The sequence below is a fragment of the Rhipicephalus sanguineus genome, chromosome 6, assembly GCF_013339695.2.
Source record: "Rhipicephalus sanguineus isolate Rsan-2018 chromosome 6, BIME_Rsan_1.4, whole genome shotgun sequence".
NCBI classification, from domain to species: Eukaryota; Metazoa; Arthropoda; class Arachnida; order Ixodida; family Ixodidae; genus Rhipicephalus; species Rhipicephalus sanguineus.
Genome location: NC_051181.1, coordinates 82,177,493 through 82,197,013, shown reverse-complemented (window position 1 = coordinate 82,197,013; position 19,521 = coordinate 82,177,493). Strand labels below are relative to the sequence as shown.

The window sequence follows — 19,521 nt, the reverse complement described above, 5'->3', positions numbered from 1 at the left end:
AAAATGCAGCGCAGGCAATTACTCAGTGACTGCCTTGCATGTAACCGATTCCCACGAAACGTGGGATCTGCCGGCATTTCCTGTTTTGCACCGTTTCTGAAAAAAAAAATTAATTAATAAACTAAGGGGTACAACATTACAAAGCTTTTACCGCGCTTCTTGAAGTTTAATGGACTTTACGAGCGTTTTGATTTGTCAGCGCATGTTTTGTGCGTTGTCATTAACTGCCTCATCAATATTTTTATTTGATTTTAATTGTTCTGATTTATTTCGTTGATTATTTGACCTTTGCCCGTTTTCACTTGTAGTGTATGCCGCAGCTACGTTTTGCACGAATTGATGTCTTTCCCCTTATAATTGTTTAGAACATGCTAGGAAGGGTGGCGATGGCTTGTTACCTGCGCATTGCAGTACGTGTTGGTGTTCGCCTCGTTTTCATGAATGTTCTGTTATATGTAAGCACCACGATGAAACCACGTGGCCCATTACGGAATCAGCCGCTATACATATGTTAGGCCAAGAGTGTGTCAGAACGCATTCATTATCATTAACTGGAACGTAACTGCCATTCCTTGACGCCTCCACGCATGCGCATGCCTGAGTGTCTGCCATCGCATGCACATATTTTTGATCCGGCTTCATTAAAGGGACACTAAAGCCAAATAATTTATGTCAGAGTGAAAGCTCAATGTATGACAACTTCAAAAACGGCAATATTATCAACAGCAGTGCCCTACTTACCGAGAAATTAAGCTAAATGTATCACACGATGAGCTCCACGAGTGGGACATTTTCGAAGTGATCCCGAAGATGTATGAGAGTCTGCCGACAATAAATCACTAGTAATCAAATTTGCAGCAGTAAAAAAAGAACCTTTCGTGCACCAAAAGACGTAATAAAATGCTGTTTGTTCGTTTCCGTTTGATTCATGAAAAAAAGAACCTCTGTCGCGTTGCCACGGGGAACGGCGCGCGTTGTTCAAAGGTTCCGTTTTTGCCGAACTGCGCTTCGCCTGGCGCCCTGCTTCGCTCACGCGGTCGTGTCTCAGTGGTAGTTTCAGGATCGCGTACTGCCGCATGTGTTTTGCGCGCTCGTGAAAGTCGCTCTGACAGAAAGTTCGACGAAATGCCGCATGCAATGACGCCGGCACTACGAGCCCTCAGCAACATACCGCGTTCATCGGGGTTCAAGTCGCTGAATTGGAGCCCAGCATCGCGAGCCAATGTATCGTTGTCAAGTTCTCCGTCCACATCCATTGCGGCGATTGCGGCAAGCTTCGATGGCTTCGATGGCCGTTGTTGCTGCTGTGGGTCCCGCTACTTTCGCTCTGCTGCTACTGGTGTCGGCGGCCACGCAGTAAAGGCGGGCAACATTGAGCACGGCAGCAGTGACGTATGAAAGTCGGATTTCAGGCGGGTGATTTGAAGTGCGCTAACGCGATGCGGACCACTGAAACGTAATTTTATTTCGAAATAAGCACTTCCTTGGCATAAAAGTAGCACTACGAGGTTTCTGGACCGCTATTTCAACAATCAACGTCGACTTAATATTTGCCTTTAGTGTCCCTTTAAAAGTTAACGCTTGTGTGTGCATTCCTTCCTGTCCCGTCCCGTCATAACAGTCTTGCGCTTCAAACTGAATACGTGCTTCGACGTTTCTCGCGCACTATCTCTGAATGGTTCGGATTCAGTTCTCTGCAACCAGGCAGACAAGAAAATCATTTTAAGTGTTCCCTTACAAATCTATATTTAGACAGTCTATAGGCACTCTAAAAATGGGTTTAGACAGTCTATAGACTGTCTAAATTGCTCTTCGTAAGGGTTTAGCACTTCAGAGGCCCGGCTTGTCGTCCTTCCATAAATCTTATGTGGCGTGATCACCGGCTCACGATCAAGTGGTCAATACAGGCCGAAAACAGGGATGGCGATGCTCAAAACCACGTTAAAAATAAACGAACAAAGTATAAAATAATATAATAACAAAAATAACCAGAAGTGCTTGCAACAATTAACCTAAAATCGCTGAAAACGCTTCGGAAATCTGCGGCTGGCCCACACGCCACTCACCAGAGGGCGCCACCGTCTCGTCAGGCACGCGGTTGCTCCTCCCACCGGTGCTTCTCCGGTGCCGGTGTTACGAACTCCCGCGAGAGATCATTCATTGACAGAGACTAACAATAGCGCAACGGGAATCGCTGGATGCCCGTGGTACGGACACGTTTCACAGTAGGAGAGCTGCATTTGGCTGATGATTTGGAACTACACCGATCGCTGCACAAACACGACATTAGCGCTTCACTTGAACTACATCAAGCGCTGGTTTGTACCCTTGTAACATGTGTACACACTTGTCTTGGCTCGCGAGCTGGTGTACTCACTTTCGCTCTCCTCGTAGATGACGGTGACGCTCTTCCAGCGGCTCGTCTTGAGCGCGAGGTCGACGTAGGCCCGGCTGAGCACGTCCGGATGCGGATACACGTTGACCGAGAACAGGCGCTGTCCCGACGCGGGATCAGCCACCGGCGCACTCCAACTGGTCTGCACGTGGGGCACGTGGAACGCGCTGCAGGTGGAGCCCAACACGGACACCACGGAGGGAGTGCGAGGCCCGAGCACCAGGGACACGCCTTGCTTGAGCATACTGCACACTTTGAGGTTCAAGAACACGATAGCAGTTTAATCAATACTGTAACACTGATTTCACGCTTAATCTATACCATCCAATTCACTCTAGTGGCCTTGTTGTGTGTAGTACACGGTAAGCTAAAGGCAGTGATATATGCACAGTGTAATCTCGTTGATACGGTTCTGGATAATACGTTTTTCTTTTTATTCTCGGCCAACGTCCTTTGGGAATAATGCATTTTCATGCGTTTATTATCATCACATTATGTCCGAAATTGGATAATACGACCTTTAAAGTTGACGTCGACCGATATATACCGAAATGCTACGTTTATTCTTCGCTATGCTAGCTCAAACCGCGTTCCAAAAAGCCAAAGTCTGCACGTTGCGGCGCTGCTGAGGTCGCAGCAGCATTGGGTTTGCGGCGAAAATATTACTACCACGTGCTGCCGCTGCGATAAGTCGATCTTCATCCTGCCGTTAATTGCCATTAAATCGATCGGAAGACGATCTGAATCCTGCTCAACTTGCGAGCCTAGTAATGGGGGCTGGAGAGAGAGGATGGCGAAAGGGGCCAGAGGCAACGGCCACAAAGTGGCGTTTTTAAGTGAATCAATCAATAAATAGTTAACTAATATATATGCTGCGAAGGCTTTGTTGATACCGAAAGCCCTTAGTAACGTTTTTAATATATAAAATATACGTTTTTTTAATACTGGAGACAGTTTGCTTAAGATATCTACCAAGCATACAGTGATGATGTTGCTCAACGAAAGTCAGTTGCTGACGAAGTATACATATTTCACTCTTATTTTAAACCAGTTTGGCTAATACGTTTTTTTGCATACTACGTTTTACTTTCCGGTTTCCGTGAGAAACATATCAACGAGATTCCATTTTACACTCTAATAAAAAAAAGAGTCAAAACATGGTCATGGCACCGTGACTCTCTTCGGGTGTCAATTTGACCCCTTTTGGAAGGTAGAAGCAGAAAAAGAGTTAGCATTTCGGCAGGAGTCACTACTCTCTCCTGATATGCGTTTCGGTTGGCTTCCCAGATGAAGGCGCCGTCGTATACGCCATACATATCGCGCGTTTGCCATTCGGCACCGTCGTGGCGCGGTGGATCACCTCGCTCGCCGACGGAGTCGATGTGGCGCGCCCCCTCCTCCTCATCTCTCAGTCTCCTCGGTCCATTGGAATGTGTTGCCCACTTGCGTTGGTTCGTTGGCGTGTCTTGAATGTTTGTGTTCGAGCAAACATGCGCATCTTTGGTGGCGTTGAAGCCAGGCTCCGTACTGGAAGTGACGCTTCGAGGGTGGAATATTCATGGAGCTGCGGACACGGACAACGTGATCCTGTTAACGGTGAGTGTACTGCTTTCGTAGGTACTAATTATAGAGCTTTCGCTGGAAGTCTGCAGCAGCTCTGCGGAAGTAATCTGCCAGCCATTTCCAACAGCAGCCTGCGTCCGCGGGGCTATTGCGGATGCCCAACTAAAACTGTCAGTTAACGAGTTGACACCGTTATGCGTGTTGCTCTACAAGCTCCCGTACAATGAGCGATGCAAACAATTATGAAGGGTCGTTGTGTGCTGATCGCACATTGTGTCTGTCTGCTGAAGGTGCAAGATGTCGTTCTGTGATGCGCTTTAGTCTACATCATAATAACATTTCCATCGACCTTCAGGGTGCAGCGTGCTTCCGCGCGCGGGAACGTGAAAAAAAAAGTATGTGTACAGAACGCTTAGACGCACCATATATAGTGGTTTTTGTTGGCTTAAAGACGGTAGTTTGAGGTGCAGATAGAGTAAGATGTTTCCATCACGTACGCGGTAGTCACTTAAGTTGGGCACGCCTCGCCGGTAAGGCGAAAAAAGTCACAGTTTCGCCGCAAGGCCGAAGCAATGAATGTGATGGCAAGAAACTAATGCTATATGAAGTGGAGCTCGCCAATGGATACTCTCAGTTTGAACAGCGCTCCTGTTGCAAAGGGGGCCGAAGCAGCGAAGGAAACTAGCGTGCTTCAAGTGTCGAGCTGTGACACTTGATAGTTCGCGCTCATCTTCTGTTTGTTCGTTTAGCGGCGTCCCTTGAGCTCGAGTGGCTTTCGTACGCTCCGTAACATGAGCGCGGACATCACGGTGAAAGCGCGAAACATCCCTCTTCCCCTCAGCACAAGAAAACCGCGCGAGCAGACAGCGGAAGGAAAAGGTTCTCCCTGCGCAAGTATAACAAGAAGCGAGCGTGCTCGCCGACGACTTTTAAATGCGCCTGTCGCGCTCATAATGCCATCTCGCTGGTAATGAAGAAACGCGTACAAGCGAAGCCGTCTCAGAGTCCGTCCAGCGGTAAAGGATGTGTATATAACGCTCGCCGTTACCTACGTGGAGGATCTGCGTTTCGTGGCGTAGTGGCTAGCGCCACTCGCTGTGGAGGAAGAGGTCCCTAGTTCGATTCCGCGCTTCGGAAGAATTTTTCTGAATTATTTTTCTTTGGGGCTTTTATATATATAGATATACATACTTATACATATACGGTGCATGACGGCGGCGACGGCGACGGCGAAATCCAGCCGAGACTGTCCATATAATTGCTATCGCAATAAAAGCTCGAGACTTTCGACGGTGCGCGTTGTCGCGGCCGCCGCCATGCACTCTTTTCCCTCGTTTCTGTTCGCTGTTTTCGTGGTTTGCCTACGTTGCGATGATGACCGTCGTTATAACAGAATCTAGTGCGTGTACGTGACTGGGAGCTATGCGCGGTAATTCTAGCATATGACATGTCTGATCTCGACGTAGACGGCGTCCGCGCGCGCTGGGTCTCGTTAGGGCGCTCGTACTCGCATGTGTTTGCCTGTGTAAGGATGGGTTGCGTTTGTAAAACATGCGGTCAGTAACCGCTCACGGGGTGCCCCTGACTGCCGGAGATTGCGTTTGGGTGTCGAAATACGCCGACGCAAAGCCGTGCTTATTCTGAAAGCAAACTTTGAAGCGATTTCTCAGAAGTGCTTTCATTCGTGCATAGCCAGTGCCTATTGCGAAACGAGGTTCCCGCCGCCTTTTACGTGAAAATTTGTTTTCGTTGCGAAATTATTTCAAACGAAGCACTCGTATCAGACGTGTGTACAGTAATTGTGTACTGAAAAAAAGGTGGTTTTAAATACAGATGATCAGTGTGTGTGTGTGTTGCTTATTCTCAGAAACCCGGATAGCTTCTCCCGCCTCTTCTCACCAGTAGACAGCCACACTCTGGGAAACGAAGGTGTCGCAATGGTCTGGCGCCTCACCGCTCGTGATGGGAAAATCAACAGCGGCGTTCGTTCTGTCAACCGAACGAGACAGTCGGTCCTACATTTCCATTGGTTGGACAACACGACGTAGGAAAAGTGGTGAGTGGCACCCACGCAAGGGCGCCTAAACCAATCTCGTTTGTTGTTTAAAAGAGGCTCACATCATGTTGTGCTGCAAGTTTGTCGTCAAGTGACGTGTTACAAAAGCTACTATTTGCAAGTTGTGTTTTACACGATAACAGTAAAAAACTTGGTTCTTTACCATGCCTGTATGCACTTGTTGCTTTGTTGTAAGCCTTCAGTTCATCTGTGTAAATCACGTACTGTGTAGGTTTTGCAAACATTTACTGCAATTTCGTTTTCTCATCATAATATCGCGTTCTGCTTTTCAGATAGAATTTTTCAAGGCTGCTCACGCTGAACAGGCGACAATATGGCAAGTCACAAGTCTGACGCCTTCAGCCGTCACCACTTTTTGATTTATTCATAATCATAGAGGATAAATATGAAAACATGATGTCGATTTCTGCAGCTTATTTTGCACCATATGACATTATGCACATCGCTGTCAAACATTTTAGTTGGCTATACTCATGCAAGCATGTAAATGAGGAATACCTCAACGTCTTAATTGGAAATCACAGACCATCTTTTCGTGCTTTCTAGATTACTCTGCTGGAGAAGACGTGTTCTTTTGATGAGTTTTATTAAAATAATGCTAAAAGTCAACTACTCTTTTCCAACAGTACTCGCCAAAAGTGGAGAATGGTTCAGCTGAGTATTTTAATATAGTTGTGGAGTCGCTTGACGACGCTGCCATGTGTGTCATTTGACCCCCGTAGGACTGCTACCGGCAAGAGTCGTCCGACTCCCTCATAAGTGGTAACGTGATCCTTCGGATAAGATTCTTTCCATCCTTCCTAGAGGGTCAGGGTACCCTCCTAAAGCGTGCCGACTCTGAACCACCGAGAGAGTCACCGTGACTATTTAAAGAGAGTCGTATACGTGGCAAGTCAGAACTCTCCGAAAAGAGTCACCTATACTCTTTTTTAGGGTGTATAGATATACATAGAATCACTGCAGGCAGATATATATATATATATATATAATATATATATATATATATATATATATATATATTATATAATATATATATATATATATATATATATATAATTGCAGTGAATAACTTCTCGGACGCCGGTAAATAATATGAATAAAAAAAGACACTCGTCGAAAAACAGAATGGTTTCTTTACGTTTCAGCCGGCCTTCGTCAGAATGACGAAGGCCGGCTGAAACGTAAAGAAACCATTCTGTTTTTCGACGAGTGTCTTCTTTTTATTCATATATATATATATATATATATATATATATATATATACCTATATATATTATATGTGTGTGTGTCAGAGTAAATTTCGGTGAAACAGCGCGTTACTGGTGGAGGGGAAAACGAGAGGATTGCACAGAAATGTCCTGCGCACTCCTGTTCTTGTCATTAGTCGACTTACGCGCTCTTTCACCGAAATGCAGGATATAAAATAACACTAATCTCGCGGTGATGTATTAAGGCTCAAGCCTTACGAAGATTTGAACACAAGGGGGAATACACATAAAGCCTAGACCATGGAGGAAGGAATACTAAGGAGAGGCCCTATCGTATTCCAATGCATTGCGAAAAGTGTGGCGGAAGTGACGTCAGATTTATGGGGCAAACAAACCGATATGGGGCAAACAAAACAGCAGACGCCCCGCGGCGTGCTCTCCGCGGTGGTTAGCTTCTGCGCAGATTTGTAGTTCCGGCGTAAACTTGGCGCGTATTGTGCGGTTCGCACGCAGTAAAATGTTGCAAGCAGACGTTTACCAGGCTATTCGTGCCTGGCAGGCCCGAGCGCTGCGTGCTGAAATTCTTCGTGGAGCGTTTTCGGGCAACAGTACAGAATACCGGTACGTGCCGTGATAAAAAACGTTCAGCCCCTGCATCATCGTATTCGAACTCACCTAGCAGTGACTTACGCGTTCTGCTGGGCGTTAGGCCTTCCCTTTCTCGTAGCCCGATTTCCCGATCTGTTGCCGGATTAGCGGTTCTTTGTTCGTGTATATGGAGTGAGCGTAGTAGCTATTCGGCGCAACGCCAACCTATCGTTGATGTAACTTCACGTCGAAAAGAGGACACCGCTGTATTGCATACGCGATCGTGCACGTAAAGTTTGTAATTCCAGTACGCACACAACCACAAGCACGCAGCGAGCGCACACCGCACAATACATAGATCACGTAGTTCGATAACAACAACATAGGTTTATTGCCCTTTCGTTGAACGACACAGCCTCTAAAAACGTACGATGCCTTCGGCGCATGTTATGTACGGCGCCTCAGACGCCAAAAACAAAAGTTCACGTGTGTTCTGAGTTGACACAATGAGTAAGAAGCAACAGAGCGCACATCCGAGAGCTTCGCAAGCAAATACCATGCATTAGTGATCAGCAATGAAGCGAACGTGTACGCACACACGACAAGTGACACCCGGTACTTTCCGCAGTGCACGCGATTTGCACCGGGTATACGCAACCATACGCAACAGGTGGGCATTGCGTAGCTTTCCTAAAGAACACACACAAGGAGCAGCATGCGTGAATCGACTGCGCCGCGGCGCCGCTTGCACGGCGAAAAAAAGAAAAAAAAAGGCTCGAATCGCGCATGCGCTTGCAAACGACACGGCGGAAATCGTGAAATGTTTCGAGGCTCCTTCGCTAGGAGGCGATGCGGGTGTTTGCGATGAGGAGGCTTCACGAATGTGACGTCAGGGCCTCACCTTATTTTTCCTTCCTCCATGGCCTAGACAATGTATTTTTTTATTAAAGGGGCCCTGCCACTCTTTTTCAGAATGGTCAGAAAACGCTGCTGATCGGCGGTCGAGGGATGCTGAGGAAATTATAGCGCAGCAAGTGGCCTGGAATTTACTATTATTTCTCAAAGTCCGCGAGAAATTGTTCCATCTTTTCTCCACAAATGACGCCATAAACCCAAAGCCCACGGCCATTGGCTGATTGGAGCATCGTGAGCTGCATAGTTACCGTAGCCGCCGCGGGGTGCCGCCACGTGCGGCACCGCCTTGAAACTCAGCCGCGCGTTCGAAGAAAAAACAAGGAAAAGAAAGGGCCCAAGATCACGACGCGCGCTGACGAACGTACGCATCTTCTTGCCCCCTTTGTCATCACCCTCTCTGTGTAGTTTTCAAAAGCCCGATCGCTGGTACGAAAGGAGAGAAAGCGCCTGAGCACACGTACGCGTTGCAGCTTGTCAGCGAGTGGCTTTCTGACGCGTCGCCGCGCCCTCTCCCCATGGAGAGAGAGAGGGCGATCAGCTTCGCGTAGCTGCGGGCCCTCTCTCTCTATGGGGAGAGGGCGCGGCGCCGGGTGAAAAGGTCACGCGCTGACACGCTGCAACGCGTACGTGTGGTCAGGCCTTAACTCCGCTCGTACTCGACAGATTCTAAAAATGTTTGCGGCAGTCGATTGAGGCAATAAGCTGTTTTAATGAAGCCATTCAACGATTACTTAAAAAGGTGTTGCAGGGCCCACTTAAAGCTCTTACCTAGAACAAAAAGTAAAGAAAGATGATAGTTATACTGATATTCATCAGATACTGCCCATAGAAACGATAGCTAACTAAATTCTATTATCAAACGGAATACGCTTTTAATTATCACTTTATCGACGGTCGCCACGGGAAAAACGTTTACGAATCCTTCACCTAAAAAAGGCGATGACTTTAAGTTAGCAAATAATTTATACGGCGGAGAAAGTTTTAAATAGTAGTGACTGCCGACCACCGAAAGCAGTCTGTGTCTCTGAGCTCCATTCACACGCATACCACATTTTGAAAAATTCGGCAGATCCCACGCGTTGTGGGAATCGGTTTTATGCGAAGCAGTCAGCGAGTACTTCGAAGCTGTATTTTATGGCTTTAAGCAAAGCGTTACGAGGTGGACTGACGTGTTTTTGTAAGTGTAGGAGCTGTGTGCACATCGTGCGCTTACCAGGCACGTCGACAACACTGTCGTTTAGAGGGTAACTTATGGTGCGACGTAACGTCAGCCCTCACGATAGAGTACATGCGTCAGTATTATCGAAGGTAAGTGCACTTTATGGTGCAGTCACGTGAATATGATACGTAGCTTTCGTTAATGTATTCCTTCCTCCTGGGTCAACCAGTGCTTCAATACAACTTGCTTAATCGTACGAATACAAATGTAATATTTATTAGACTCCTATAAAAGCGGAGCCAAACCTGGAACCACAGACGTTAATCTGATATGAGGCCTGTATTGCACGAGTACATATGTAGTGTTTATTGCTTTCTTGTAAAATTTGATAGCCAGCCGCACAACCACAGTTGACGTTGCACCCACATTACGCCTACATAGGCTGTTTTTCCAAACCAGTTTATAAACCTTGCGTGGCTCAGTGGTAGAATGCGTGATTGCCACGTAGAATGCTTGGGTTCGATTCCTGCTGGGACCCAACTTTTAATTCTTTCCATTCGTCGGGTCTACGCTGCAGGTGTCGGTATTTCTTAATGCTCTCGCATTTAAATGGCCAATGTCCGTTCTCGCCGTTCCTGGGTAGATATCAACTGTCAATCACCTGTGCCGTATATCCGTACACCGCGGCCCGTGGTAAACGGGTATGTGCCACACGTGTCTGAAGGAGAGGGTTTGACGACGTACGCGACAATATTTTTACGTTATTCATGTCATGATACGACAGCCATATCCGTCAGATCCTCTTACCCTCCCATGCCGATCTTGGTCTACACCAAGTTAAGGAGGCGATCACGGGAGCACCCAGACGTAGACGTCTAGATAGATAGATAGAGAGATGGAAACGCTTAAAGCGCCAAAGGTTCGCTATGAAATGATTCGCATTTAATAAATTACTGTTAATGTCAAAAACATGGCGGCACGGTTCTGGCGTTTATTCCACGCCATATAGCACATCGAAAAGTGCTTAAAAGAAATCGCCTCCCCTTAGGCACGGCGCTTTGCTAATTATTGATGAAAAAAAAAAAACAGCCTTGTGTACATTTTTTACGTATGTAGCAATTCGTTCACGGAATTTGGACAAGGATTTTTACTGAAATAAGAATTAAAATATTTGCTGATAAATACATGGAATTACACGAGACACATGGTTAACCATGCTTTTTGTCAACGTGCAGCTCGTTTGTAGCTGGAAGCTGCCAACAATTAGTGCAGCAATTAAGAACTTTCCGAAATGCCGTTTTATGTTTTTGGAAAATGCTTGTTGCTGGAACGAGTTGGTCCTAAATAATAGCGTTTTCTTCTGAATAAAACCAGCCGCGAGTCCGCGCCCGTCGTCGTTCTCTTGTCCGTGTCTTCTTTTTTTTTTTTTTCGCAGCTTAGATATATTTTTTACCCGCTTTAGCTGTTTCTGCCGAGTTGGAAATTATCCTTGAAGACCCATTTGACAGCGATAACGAGAGAACTTCCGTGATTTTTACAACTTGCTCAACAACGTTGCTCGGTGAGAGAATCGCAGCTCAATGTATTCTTTTTTTCTGTCTGTTAACGTCAGACGCACCTGAGCTGCAGAACTTTCTTTGAGAGTTGTAGGTTTCCTAACCCATTAGCAACTCATTACACTTGTACAGAGCTCGCGGATTGCAAAGCGGCAATTCAGGTCTGAGTAATGCACGTACTTTCGATTCTAGCGTGTTCAGTTCGTTTGATATCGGAGGAAGTTCGACTCGAACACTCGCATCAGAGCATGTCATTACCTGTAGCAGCCAGAATCGTACCCGCCTGACGCGGTTATTTCGAACAGTTAGGCATACCAGTCGTTATACTACAAGTTTTAATGTGTCGTGCTTCGATCAGTCACGGCTGTACTTGGAGGGAGAGCAGTAAATAGTCTCCCGCTCTTTCACGTTTTAAATGCGAAGCATTTATTAGCGAACCTCTGGTACTTTGAGCGTTTCTATCTATCTATCTATCTATCTATCTATCTATCTATCTATCTATCTATCTATCTATCTATCTATCTATCTATCTATCTATCTATCTATCTATCTATCTATCTATCTATCTATCTATCTATCTATCTATCTATCTATCTATCTATCTATCTATCCGCCTACGTCTGGGTGCTCTCATAATCTCCTCCTTAACTTGGTGTAGACCAACATTTGCATGGGACGGTAAGAGGATTTGACGAATATGATTGCCGGGTCATGACATGAATAACGTTAAAATCCTGTCGATCACGTCGTCAAACCCTTTCCACTAGACACGTGTGGCACATACCCGTTTACCACAGGCCGTGGTGTACGGGTATGCGCCACAGGTCATTGACACTTTATATCTACCCAGGAACGGCGAGAACAGACATTGGTAACTTAAATGCTAGAGCGTTAAGAAAAACCAAGATCGGCAGCGTTGACTCAACGAATGGAAAGAATGAAAATTAGTATCCCTGCAGGAACCGAACCCAATCATTCTGCGTGGCAATCAAGCATTCTACCACTGAGCCACGCCAGGTCTATAAACTGGTTTGGAAAAACAGCCTACGCAGGCGTAATATCGGTGCAACGTCAATTGTGGTTGTGGTGCTGGCTATCTAATTTTACAAGAAAGCAATAAACACTACATGATACTCCTACGATGTGTACTTCTACGACACAGGCGTCATATCAGATTAACGTCTGTAGTTCCAGTGTTGGCTCCGCTTTTACAGCAGCCTAATAAATATTACGTTTGTATTCCTATGATTCAGCAAGCTATTAAAGCATTGATCGACTCCGGAGGAATACATTAAGGAAAGTTACATATGATATCCACATCACCGCACTGTAAAGTGCACTTCGTCCGTCAGAATGACGCAGTGTCCTCTTCATTTCTTACGAGGCTGTGCGATGGCCTCATGCTGACCGATGATGATGCCAGATTGTTTGACAGCCGCTTTGTAGATTAGGCTACGTAGGCCACATACGCCCAGGTAGCCTACGAATACGACAAACACCAGCCACTGATGTTGGTCTGCGTAGCACTATCCAGGTCTACCAGCCTCGACGGCCTATACCTCACCAACGCCAAGGGCGGCTTCAGGTTCCGACATGTCGCCGGCTCTGTCGACAGACAATTTGTCGACGAAATGACCGAGGCATCCACGAATTCCAACAGCCCTACTATACCACATACTTCACTACACATTGACCCTTCGTCACCACGATCACGACCGGATCCTATAACAAGTCATGACCAGCTGCTGGTGCTCACTGATTACGGTGATGATGCCCTTGTTCAAAAACTGTCAAGAACTTCTTGCACACATGCACACGGGTTCGTGAAACGTGCGTGTGTTCTCGGGACACGTATAAGCACTACATATCAGCTTACCGCTTCTGGTGTTGGTAATACACACGTTGCCATTGGCAGCGTTGCCCAACCGTAAACAACTGGTTATATAACACATATGCGGCTTCGCGCTATCCAGTATTGATGAATATAAGCACTACATATCAGTTTACCGCGTCTGGTGTTGGTAACACCCATGTATCTGTTGCCATCGCTACGCAACTCCAAACAACTGGTTATATAATAGATATGCGACTCTTAAACATATGAGAGTGCGTATACCACTATCATATTTCGCTAGCATCATTCCGTAACGTTTCGCTCAATGTGAAAAATTACGCCACAGTCAACAACCCGCGCATGCTTCGCATAACATCGATTCCCACGGTACGTGGGATCTGCCAAATTTTTTACATTTACGTTTTTCTGTATAAAACTTTATAGACGTGTTTAAATTATCTTGTCCGTGAACAAACGACGCTGAACACTGAGATCATACATTAACTAATTTTCGACATTAATAAACGTGAATTGCTACTAGTTATTACACGAGATAGTTATTTACTGAATTATATAATTTAAAAAATAGCTCCATCTTCCCTAACAAGATATTCCAGCGCTGCATGGATATCATAAAACGAACATGAAAAATTGACAACAAAGAGTGTGATACTGTCGGCAAAACAACAACGAAATAAGTAACAAAACAATCAAAGAGCACGGAATACCGTATATCAGTTCGTAAATATGTGCGTAAACAAAACCTTCAAGGTCATTTCAGTGTTCAATAATTTTCGAAATATAATAAAACAGCGTACACATTACAATGGAAATTATTTTGTGGGGGCATAAGTAGACTACGTTCGAGTGCGTATCACAGGCGAATTGGTACAAAAAACTCAAACATTCATCACGCCGTCAAAATGGGAAGCTGCTATTACCAGCTCCGGGCTCGAAGAACAGCTGTGGCAAGTCCGACGGGCCTGCAGCGTGCTAGGGCGCGTACCGAGGGACCAAAATAAAGTTTATTCATCCATCCATCATCATTCATAGATGAACTCCCGTAAGCAATATCATAAAGCCGAAAAGCTCGCTCAAAGGTACGTAGGCTAGGTAGCGATAGCTCAGTCGATTGCGAGATGCTGAGGTGAGAAATTGCTTTCAGACAAATCATAAGGTATCATAATGGTCATTCCTCAGGATGGCCTTAAATTCATGAGCATATCACGCATTATTATCACGCACCACACTTGAGACCACAACCAATGAGAGTTCGTGTCAGGCGCTTATCAAGATTTTATGAGCAACTATCTCACATTCGTCTGTATGGACTTGATTTCTGGATACAATGGTAAGCGCAAAACCACACGTTTTCTACAAGAGATAAAGTGCTCGCGCTCGCTGCTCAAAAGTTGTTACTTATGTAACGTTCAACGTATGGTCTATGCCAAAGTGAATCACAATTGCTGCTTACATTCAAAGATATTGAAGATAATAGCAGTTCTCTTGATAAAACATGAGTAAGTCTGTCTCGCTTTTGTGGTGTCAAGCGCAACGCAGAGAAAAGAAACACGTTAAGATTATTCTGAAAATGATAAGTTAACGTAATGACTTGGGAGACAAGGAGAATTTCATTTTAGAACAGGCGAAACAAGGCGCTGTAGTCAGAGTGTCGGAACGGAACGAAAACCGAAAACGAAAAACGAAAAAAACGGTATTTTTGACCGGAACGAAAACGTCACCGAAACTTTATCTATTATTTCGTTCCGGAGCGAAACCGAAATTTTTTCAATCGTTTTTCGGTTCACGAGAAAATTTCGTAACTCGGAACTGAGCTCATGCAATGTGAGCATATCTCAGGGTGTAGTATTATTGCGTACCTCAGACAGGAATTCCAGGGCAAAGATATGTTGAAATTGTGCAAAAAACAAAAAAAGTGACAACCAGAGATGTTTATATTAACGCAAGTGGACTTTTGCGCGCCTGTCAAGCAGGCCAAAATGGAGAGGGCTTTGTCGGCGCTGAGGTTTGTTACAGCGAAAGCTGTTATGAGATCACAACAGCGGATTTTGGCGCCATAGTTGTCCGCCGCCGCCGGTGTACGTGATCGCTATCGCGTGATATAAGAAAAAATTAAATGAGAAACAAAATTCTAAGATCGGATGGGATTTTAATCCGCGCCCTCTGCGTGGGAGTCCGGTCTTCCACCACAGTGCCATGCTGCTGCTTGCAACTATATCGCAAAAATACTCTATACAGGCGTCATGTCGGGCAAGAAATCGCGTTAACATATGTAATATAGCGTGGCAGAAGAGGAAAATAACAACCAGTCATCACACAATGCTAATAGCGCAAAGAGTGTGTGGTTTAATGCTTCCCACCAGCGTGGCGGAGTTGCCACTCCTCAATTGGAATGACTCCGGAATCATTCCACATTTTCGCCACCCCGGTATGGAATGGGGACACGCTCGGAGGAATGGAATGGGAATGGAATTAAGCGCCTTTTGCACCGAATGGAATGGGAATGGAATTACGTCTTTTTTCCGAGAATAGAGCAGGTTTTCGTCTACGTGCTGTTTTTCAAACTTCAAACGTTAGTAAGTAATAGCCTCACAAATTAACAATAAAGCAGTATTTTTAAAATGGCTTAGCTGATTACAAGCACGGTACATTTATAAACAACGCGCCTACTACAAACTGAGGCATAAGTTAGTGTACAAACAAATGCATTATTCAAGCAGAGACCGAAGGAAAAAACAAATTACCCCTGAGCGTTGGTTCCCATTGATACCCCCACACGAAAGTGCTGAATACTCTATGCACACCCTGATCTTTATCTCACGAGCAGGTTAGTACCCAACACACGTAAATACCTTTTGCGACAAGGAAGACATTGCATGCCTGCGCACAGGCAAACACAGAAAGTTGTCCTCACCCCATCCATGCTTGCGAGGTGCGCTTGACAAGCGTGAGTGCTGACGAGCAGTGCGGCCCAGTGTTCCGTATTCTATGCAAAGGCACTTTTGTCAGCATAAAAATACGCTATGTCGTCATTTTAGCATTAACATATTTAAGCATAAACAATATTGAAACACCACCATTCGTTCAAACATGTTGACCATGCAAATACTATAAGTAGCGGGAGAACTCCCCTATGGGAATTAGTAGGGTGGTTGTACTGCACCATATATGTCACCAAGCTACTATCCCTCGACCTTGGTAATGTGTTTTGCGTACTTTTGCAGTTCTTAATGAATCTGATTACATCTGCTTTATAGGGCGTTCATTCGTAACTCGATAAAACTATCAAGATGCCTTTCCTACGTTGAAGAATTACAGGAATGGAATCGAACTGCCAGGTCATTCCCGGAGTGCGAATGGGCTAAGTTTTTTCATTTCGAGGAATTGAAAAGAATGGAAATGCGGCAAGTTCTGATTCCCCGGAATGGAATTGGAATGGAATGGAGGCGCCTATTCTGCAACACTCCTTCCCACCCACTGCAAAGTGCTCAGCCATAATTCTTCATCATCATCAGCCACAACAAAAAGTGCAGATAATGCCTTACAGATGTGTAGCGGGTACCGCGATTCTCCGAAGAATGGCGAAAATTGGCATAGTGGAACTTCGCCACTCCACAAAAATTGCGATGATTTATGACGTATTGGGTACCTTGCATGTGTACTTGTATTAGTTGCCCCAAGAGACAAGAACGGGCTCTACAAAGTCCGCTCTTCCAGCTTTTGCTGTGACAGTTCTGCGTGTTCCACGCAGACCTGGCGATCTTTTTATCAGAACAACGGTCTCGCACATCACAGAGTACACTCAATGACGTGCTGCTTCTGAGATCGTGCTCACTCCCTTGACATAAAGCATTGAGCCCACTAAAAAAATTCGTATATGTCTTGTGAGAAAATAAATACTACGACTTTGAAATGAATACTGGTTTGTGGTAATTGGTAGGAATACGTGGTACAGTTAATTCCGCTCCTCTGAAGAACGTGTTTTACCCTTGTCTCACTTTCTTAAGAGGTGGGCAAGTAACTACATCACAAATCCAATGTTTTTTTAGGATTGCCTTACCTTCAATTTTTTTTTTCATACAAAAGAAAAAAAGCCGTTACGAACCGTTACGGAACGTTTTTTTTTTTTCGTTCCGGAACAGAAACGGAACGGAACTTTTCGCGCTGGAACGAAACTAAAACCGACACGAAAAGCATTTCGTTCCGACACCCTGGCTGTAGTATTGCTCCCATTTACTGGGCACTCCGTGCTCCATTTCGTCATCGCGTGTTCATATACAATCAGTGGGGTTTCTTCCAGAAATATTCGCTGCATCTTCGGGGCTTAATAAATGTCATCCTGGTTCAATGTGTACACTTTTGTTTATGGTTCCTAGTAGTTCTTGCGTATCGACAACACACACATACAATGCTCATACCGTCTATACTGCCACACGCGCTCATTTATATGTTGCAGTTACACGTGTTTCCGAAGCTCGTCGCAGGCCGGACTGAAATATATGGGAAGCTTCCCCGACCATTGTGGAATGTGGTGATAAAAATACGCACAGGACGCGAGCAACTGACTTTCTTCTAGAACTAGAGAGAGAGAGAGAGAGATACGAAGAGGAAAGGCAGGGAGGTTAACCAAGCTTTGGCTCGGTTGGCTACCCTACACTTGGGGTGGGGGAGAGGGGGAATAATAGACAGGAAAAGGTAGAGAATAAAGAAGAAGAGTAAGAAAGAGATGGACGAACAGCGTGAAACTATCCAACTAAGAGTAGCACCAGCGATTTCGCTGCTGCAGGTTCGATCAGGCACATGCATGCAGGGTGTCAGAACGGAACGAAAACCAAAAACGAAAAACGAAAAAAACGATATTTTTGATCGGAACGAAAACGTAACCGAAACTTTATCTATTATTTCATTCCGGAGTGAAACCGAAATTTTTAAAATCGTTTTTCGGTTCACGAGAAAACTTTGCATTCCGGAACAACTGAGGTCATGCAACGTGAGCAATTATGCACATATTTGAGTACAGTATTAGCGCGTACCCCAGGCAGGAATTCCAAAGCAAAGGTATGTTGAAATTGTGCGGAAAACGAAAACAGTGGCAACCAGAGATGTTTATATTAACGCAAGGGGACTTTTGCGCGCCTGTCACACAGGCCAGCGTGGAGAGGGCATCGTCGGCGCTGAAGTTTGTCACAGCGAAACCTGTTATGAGATCACAACAGCCCATTTTGGCGCCATATTGGTCCGCCGCCGCCGGTGTCCGTAACCGCTATCGCTTGAAATAAGAAAAAATGAAACGAGAAACAAATTTCTAGGATCGGATGGCATTTTAACCCGCGCCCTGTGCGTGGCAGTCGAGTATTTCACCACAGTGTCATGCTGGTGCTTGTAACTTCTTCGCAAAAATACTCTATGCAGGCGTCATGTCGGCCAAGGAATCGGGTTAACATATGTTATATAGCGTGGCAGAATAGTAAGATAACGACCTGGCGTCACACAATGCGGATTGCTCAAGGAGTCAGTCGTTGAATGCTTTCAACCCGTTACAAAGGGCTCAGTCATAATCCTTCATCGTCATTAGCCACAGCACAAAGTGCACATAATGCCTCACATATGTGTAGCAGGTGCTATGATTCTCCGAAGAATGGGGAAAAATGGCATAGTGGGTGCTTCGCTACTACAAAATAAATTATGATGACTTACGGCGTAGTGGGTTCCTTGCATGTGTACTTGTATTACTTACCCCAAGAGAGTATATAACGCGCTCTATAGAAAGGCTGCTGATCCAGCTTACCCTGTGACTGTGCTGCGTGTTCCGCGCAGGCCTGGCGAATTTTTTTTTTTTTTATCGGATCAGCGGTCTCGCATAGAGAGTGCAGTCAATGACGTGCTGCTTTTGAGATCGTGCTCCCTACCTTGACACAAAGCATTGAGCCCGCTAAAAAAGTCGTAATGGACTTTTGAGAAAAGAAATACTATGACTTTGAAGGGTGTAGTACTGGTTTGTGCTAGTTGGTACGAATTCATGGCACAGTTTCTTTCATTCCTCTGAAGAACGTGGAAAGAACGTGTTTTACCCCTGTCCCACTTTCTTAATTAAGAGGAGGGCCAGTAAGTATATCACAAATCCAGTGTTTTTATGATTACATTAACTTCAAATTTTTTCATAAAAAAAACGTTACGAACCGTTACGGAACGTTTTTTATTTTTC

The 19,521-nt window shown here is 45.3% G+C and overlaps 1 protein-coding gene across 3 annotated transcripts in view; it reads right to left on the bottom strand.

Moving 5' to 3' along the window:
• The window catches only part of LOC119395948 (glutamate receptor ionotropic, kainate 2), a 410,534-nt gene that overhangs the window by 245,955 nt on the left and 145,058 nt on the right, over nucleotides 1-19,521 (bottom strand). For all 3 annotated transcript variants that reach the window (XM_049416822.1, XM_049416823.1, XM_037662976.2), the window contains exon 3: nucleotides 2,378-2,647. In XM_049416822.1, coding sequence (XP_049272779.1) covers nucleotides 2,378-2,647 — 270 coding nt within the window. The remainder of the gene's footprint in view (nucleotides 1-2,377; nucleotides 2,648-19,521) is intronic.